Source organism: Ovis aries, chromosome 11 (assembly GCF_016772045.2).
Source record: "Ovis aries strain OAR_USU_Benz2616 breed Rambouillet chromosome 11, ARS-UI_Ramb_v3.0, whole genome shotgun sequence".
Taxonomy (NCBI): Eukaryota; Metazoa; Chordata; class Mammalia; order Artiodactyla; family Bovidae; genus Ovis; species Ovis aries.
The window spans coordinates 41,447,601-41,454,104 of NC_056064.1; the positions used below are offsets into that span (position 1 = coordinate 41,447,601).

At 55.8% G+C, this 6,504-nt stretch overlaps 1 protein-coding gene across 1 annotated transcript; it reads right to left on the reverse strand.

Annotated features, from left to right (window-relative positions):
- Window positions 1-1,960: 1,960 nt before the first annotated feature.
- Window positions 1,961-6,504, reverse strand: KRT13 (keratin 13). The gene is made up of 8 exons (XM_012186091.4): window positions 5,945-6,504; window positions 4,627-4,709; window positions 4,153-4,309; window positions 3,803-3,964; window positions 3,588-3,713; window positions 3,273-3,493; window positions 2,634-2,656; window positions 1,961-2,290 (listed from the first exon to the last, which is right to left on the reverse strand). The coding sequence occupies exons 1-8, from the start codon at window positions 6,437-6,439 to the stop codon at window positions 2,238-2,240; spliced, it is 1,320 nt and encodes a 439-aa protein (XP_012041481.2). The 5' UTR covers window positions 6,440-6,504; the 3' UTR covers window positions 1,961-2,237.

Consider the following 6,504-nt stretch of genomic DNA (forward strand, 5'->3'; position numbering starts at 1 on the left):
GACGCTGATGAATGAGAGCAGTGACTATAGCAGGAGGGGAGGTGAGGGAGAAAATGAAGAGAGAGCAGAGAACGGGCAGTTGGCAAGAGTGCCGAGCACCCGTACCTTCTGGCCTACAACCTCACGACAAAACTCAGACAGCATCTAAGGGGCATTCCCCCAGTTCATTCACTGGTCTCTCCCTTCAGGAAGCATTGGCCAAGCCCCAGCAGTTGGCTGGACACAGCCTGCCCCCTCAGCACATGCAGTCAACAGTCAACTCCGGGGCGGGGTGGAGGGGGGTGCAGATGCGCTAACATCTGAGTACACCCCACTCTCTCCCTGCACCGCAGAGGAGGGGGTGGCCATCCCCATCAGAATGTTGAATAAAAAACCTGGTCATGTCATGCTAAGTCATTTCAGTCGTGTCTGACTCTTTGCGATCCTATGGACTGTAGCCCACCAGGCTCCTCTGTCCATGGAATTTCGCACTCCAGTGGGTTGCCACGCTCTTCTCCAGGGGATCTTCCTGACCCAGGGATGGAACCCACGTCTCTTATGTCTCCTGCACTGGCAAGGGGGTTCTTTACCACTAGGGCCACCTGGTCTCTAATAATAGAGCACAGAGGTGGAAGATCAGATTAGACCGAGATCCCTCACTGAACAAGGGCCCGAGAGGTCCAGCCACATGGCTGGGTCACTGAGAGCAGTTTGGAGTGGCAGGACCTCCAGGTGAACAGCGGGGAGGCTAGTGTGGATTTCAAGGTCAGAGAGAGGCCAGAAGAGGCCAGAGCCAGGTGACCTCTTGGCTGGTGAAGAGTCTAGGCTTTCCTCAGTGACCCACGGGGAGCTCTTGCAGCGTCTCTGAGCCAGGAGGGCTTTTCATTTCCAGCAATCGCCCCAGCTGGTGTGTGGAGCATGGATGAAGGGGGAGCTCAAACCAGAGGCAGGGAGGCCAAAGCAACCTGCCCAGCAAGTTAAGACCAGACAGGGGATGAGAACATTACAAGTAAAGCAGGGATGGACTTGTGAAGGAGGTGAAGGGAAGAGGGAACCAAGAGGACTCCCAGGCCCATGGTTTGGGTCTCCGGGTCCTCTGGGATGGAGGAGCGGAAAGGCCCAGAATTGGGAGAAGGAGGGGTGCTCCTTCATCAGGTGCATCCAACGAGGCAATGGCCAACTCATTTGGGCATGTGAGACAGGAACAGAGAGGAGGGGCCTCTCTGGAGAGTCAGCAGGACACACTGTGACTGCGGACGTGTTCCAGATGCCCCAAGGGGCAGAGGGGTGAAGAAGAGAAAGAGAAGAGCGCCTACATCAGAATCCAGGCGACCAGTCCCAGGAAGGAGGTAAGTGCAGCCAGTGGAGGCTGCTCGTCTGAGCCGGGACAACCAGAGAAGCAGGGGGAGGAGGGTCAGTATCAGCATGGACTGAGGTCCCTCCTTGAGTTGTGACTTGGAATGGCAGGAACTTGGGGCGAGCCAAGAGGTAGGGGGACTTCAGGCCTGGGCACCCATAATCTCAAAGGAAGCTTTCTCTGTGGGAAGCAGTGAGGCAGTAGTTGGAGCTGGAGTGCTTGTCCTCGGTCTCCTTCTCCCTACATCAGCCCTAGCCCCTTGCACCCTGCCCCAAACCCTGCATACTTCTTCCCGCATCACGCCATCACCTGACTTTACCAGAACCCCATCACTTCCTTATTACCAGATGTCCTATAGGGTACTGAACTGGCCCAAGCGCCCCTGCAACTCCACGTTTACAGGATGCCATCACCCACGAACCACCTGTGCCCTGTGTCTGTCAGCATCCCTCCTGTGGCTGACAGTCAGCCCGGGTGCCTTGTGTCCTTCCCAGCTCAGAGCTCTCTGGGCCGAACCTCCTCAGGGTGGGCCACTCAGCCGGACCACACCTGCCCCCCACCCCCACCATCCCCAGCCAGGGCCTTGGCAGGCGCCACCCCCAGAAACCAGGCCAGAATCAGAAATATGTTTGCAAGAAGCTGGGAAATTTTATTGAATTAGGTGGGTTTTTTTTTTCAGTGGAGAATCAGAGGAATCAGAAAGGAGCCAGGTCAGGGAGGAGAGGAAGCAGACCTGGGGGTGGGGGCAGGGCAGGGCAGGGAGCAGACTCCCTCAGGAAGGGCAGTGGCCGGGCGCAGAGTGGCCGAGGCCCCTTGCAATGCCTCCCTCACTCCTGCAGGGAGCCATCAGCTCTCTCCTCCTCTGGGTGCTGAAGACAGAGGGAGGGACCGCCTGGCAGAATTAAGGCCTACTGTTTTCTGGAACCCGGCGACCAGAGCTGCTGCCGGAGGTTCCTGGAAAAGGAAGGAGGCAAAAGACCTTCAGGCTGGAGGAGACCCACCTCAGGCCAGCCCGGCCCCCCACAGGAGGGCCCCAAACTCCAAAGAGGTCAGGAGGTCGGGGGCGAGGGTAGGTGATAGGGATTCTATGTTACTGTCAGAGGGACTCTCTCCACAACAGCCCCATTCGTCTGTGGGGCAGCAAGGAAAACGGAGGAGCAGGTGACCACCGCTGCTCCAGCCCCATCCCCCTCCCTACACGGGGGAGCCCAGCCCTGCCTCCTGCCTGCCCCCTACCCCCACCCCCAGGCCGATGAATAGGAGCCTGATCGCCTCTCCCACTGGGTTATTTTCTTACCTCCTGTGGTGAAACCGATCAACCTGGGAGAGAGGAGAGAGGCAGCGGTGAACGGGAGGCAACCAAGAGCGGCTGCTTACCTGTCCTCACCTGGAGCCTCTCAGGAGCCCTTGGAGCCCCTGAGTTGGGCTCTTTTCCCAGCTGTGCCCCCAGGCCACAGGGCAGCAGCATCAGGTGAACCCAGACCTGTCCTGTCTGTCTGTCTGTCTGTGAAGCCTCAGAAGATGTTGCTGAGCATTTGCTGGGAATTTTGTCCTCCTTTTGTTTCCACTGGACCCTCTACCCTTCCCTTGAGCCTACAAGGATGGTCTGGCCCCTGCAAATAGTCTGAAGGCAGTTCAGTCTCTAGATTAACGGATTTGTTGGGCTGTCCTGAATCCAAGCTCATACTTTTCCAGCATGAGATATTTTCTCCATGGTCCCTAGCCCTGCCAAGTCTAATCCAGAAGCCCAGATGAGAAGGTTAAGGGAAACGCCCCCACAGTCTGATGCCAGGGGACAAGGAAGAAGCTCTGGTCCTGGATTTTGGTCCAAGCTGTTAGAGTGCAGACAGATGCCCTCCCCTGCCAGACAGGATCCCTAAGACCCTGCCTGTTCTGAAAGCACAGAGTCCCCCAGTCCCTTTCCTGCGGGACCTACTTGGCATCCTGGCCCTCCAGCAGGCTGCGGTAGGTGGCGATCTCCTGTTCCAGTCGCGTCTTGATGTCCAGCAGCATCTTGTACTCCTGGTTCTGGCACTCCATCTCACTGCGGAGCTCGCTCAGCTGGGCCTCGATGCTGCTGATGAGACCCTGGATCTGCTGCAGCTGCAGGGCGTAGCGGCATTCCGTCTCCGCCAACGTGCTCTCCAGCCCGGCTTTCTGGTTGGACAGCAGAGGAGAAGGTCTGAGGGACGCCAGGCCTGGGGGAGGTGCCTCGAGGGGGCAGCCACAGGGCAGAGGGCGGCCAGTGTACCATGCTCAGCTGGGACTGCAGCTCGATCTCCAGGCCCTGGAGCGTGCGCCTGAGCTCGGTGATCTCTGTCTTGCTGGTCTGGATCATGGCTGTGCTGGAAGACACCTCCTTGTTCAGCTCGGCGCTCTGGAATTCAAGCAGGGCGGAGGTGACGGAGGAGCCCAGCTGGATGGCCCAGGCACCCTCTGGCTTGGCTGGATGAGACAGCCAGGTACCTTGCTGTGGAACCATTCCTCGGCATCCCGGCGGTTCTTCTCTGCCATGGCCTCGTACTGCTCCCTCATCTCTGCCAGCACGCGGGTCAGGTCAATGCCTGGTGCTGCGTCCATCTCCACGTTGACCTGGCCAGCCAGCTGGTTGCTGAACTCCTTCATCTCCTGTGAGGATGGGAAAGGAAGATGCGTGAAACTCCTCAGCCTGCCTTTCCTCGGCTCTGAATGCTACCAGAATGTTCCAGAAAGTGCTTCGAGGTTCCACTGTGGAGAGCTGAGTCTGACCTCAGCAGAGGGCTCCCCATTCTTGCTGGAGGTGATTCAGCCACAGCAGGCCCAGCTCCCCCTCTCACCTCCTCGTGGTTCTTCTTCAGGTAGGCCAGCTCCTCGTTCAGGCTCTCAATCTGCATCTCCAGATCAGTCTTGGTCAGGGTCAGCTCGTCCAGCACCCTGCGCAGGCCATTGATGTCGGCCTCCACACTCTGGCGCAGGGTCAGCTCATTCTCATACCTAATATTTTTTTTAATGAAAAACAACACAGAAATGGTATTAGGAATTGAAGGTTTTGAGCAGAAGTCACACATAGTCCTTGCTTGGCTCCGCAATAAACCTTTCTCTGCTCAAATTAAAAAAAAAAAAAATGAAAGAAACAGAGGGAGAGAGAGAGAAAGGGAAAGAAATGAAACTGGAGACACCCCTACCCTCCTCTGAACTCTGCTCCTTCCCCAAGACCTTTACTCCTGGGATGCTAGGATTACATTGATCAGAGGAACATTCGTCTAAAACGAGAACTGCTGAGAAAGCGGGAGGAGGGAAATAAAACTCACTTGAGCCTGAAGTCATCGGCAGCCAGCCGGGCATTGTCAATCTCCAGGATGATCCGGTTGTTGTCAATGGTGGCCGCCAAGATCTGCAAAATAGAGAAGGTGACCACTGGAGGGTCCACGAGCTCGGGGAGGAGGACTGAGAAAACATGGGCTGGATGGGTGGCCGTGCAGCTCTGCCTGCTCCCTGCCCCCGCGGGCTGGGACAAGGCACTTCTCTTTGGGCCTCAGTTCCTCTCTGTAAAGTGAAGGATGAGATAGGTCCCCCCAGTTCATTCTGTCACTCCAGAGTTCTGTGTCTGGTCATGGTGATCTGTACGTGCATTGCAGGGGAGCCACCCCATCAGGGATGTCTGTGGTCAGTCATTCTCCACAGCCACACTAGCAATCTCATAAGGTCACTGTCATGAGCCCCTTCCTTCTCCTTAAGATCAGGAGAGGGGACTTCCCTGGTGGTCCAGTGGTTAGGAATCCGAGCTCCCAGGGGAAGTTGGGTTCAATCCCTGGTAGGGGAACTGGATCCCATAAGTCACAATTTAAAATTCCCCTGTGCTGCAACTGGGACCTGCCTAATTAATTACCTAATTTTTAAAAATCAGGAAAGAATCAGCCTCGCTCCCTTCAGTTCATAACTTCACTGGAGTTGGCCTCCCCACTGAGCAGAGTGGAATTTCAATAAATATCCCCATCCATTTGAATTTCCTGTCTCAACTTTTGTGTTCCAAAGCACTTAAAATCCACCCCACATAGCTGGGACTCAGCCCAGGCAGGTGGATTTCTGTTCCAACAAGCTGGCCTCACAGAGTGAGAGAATCTCAGCTTAGCACTGCCTGCATCTCCCCTACCTGCTTGAGGCCAGTTGAGAACACCAGTTTAAAGGGGGCCCCTACAAAACAAACCAGTGTTCCCAGACCAGTGAATGAACATGTATTCCTTTCTCTGTTGATTTTATCCATTCTTAGTGGCTTTTAAAGCTGTCACGGTTTCCAAATAACCCAGTGGGTTAGGATTATAGAGATCAAGTCGCTAACAACATAACTGTTTGGAAAGCAGTAAAAAAAAAAAAAAAAAAGTTGGCATGAGTAAGAATAATAAAAATGAATTATGAGAGAAAATGGGTAGCATGAGAAAGACCATGCAGAGAGGTGTTGGAACACAAAAGAGAGGCTTGATAGGCAGTAAAAGCCTAGATTTTCACCCAAAGGAAGGGTGAGAACTCCATCCACCCTGCATCTGCTGGTCCCTGGAGACCGTGCATTTCGTGGCCATCGAGTCTCTGCCCTGCTCGCAAGAGAACCCTGCTCAACCTACAAGGGCTCACCTTTTCCCGGAGTTCATCTATGGTCTTGAAGTAGGGACTGTAGTCACGCTCCGGGCTGGTCGGGGTCTGCTTCAGGTGCCAGTCTCGGATCTTCACCTCCAGGTCGGCGTTGGCCTCCTCCAGCGCACGCACCTTCTCCAGGTAGGAGGCCAGGCGGTCGTTGAGATTCTGCATGGTGATCTTCTCGTTTCCGGAGAGGAGGCCGCCATCTCCACCACCGAAGTCACCGAAGCCTCCACCAAAACCCCCACCAAAGCCACCTCCAAAGCCACCTCCGAAGCCACCTCCGTAGCTGCCTCCAAAGCCACCCCCATAGCCACTACCGGCCCCTCCACCGAAGCCGCAGCTCACACCACCCCCAAAGCCCCCAGCAGATCCCCCAGAGACAAACCGGGTTGAGCAGGTAGAGATACTGCGACCTCCTCCAAGCTGGCAAGAGCCAGCCCCGAAGCCACCTCCGTAGCTGGCGGAGGAACTCTGCAGGCGACAGCTCATGGTGAGAGTGAGATGGGCAGAGAGCAGGTGCAGCAGGAGCTTGGCTGGGTCTGGCCGAGGACTGT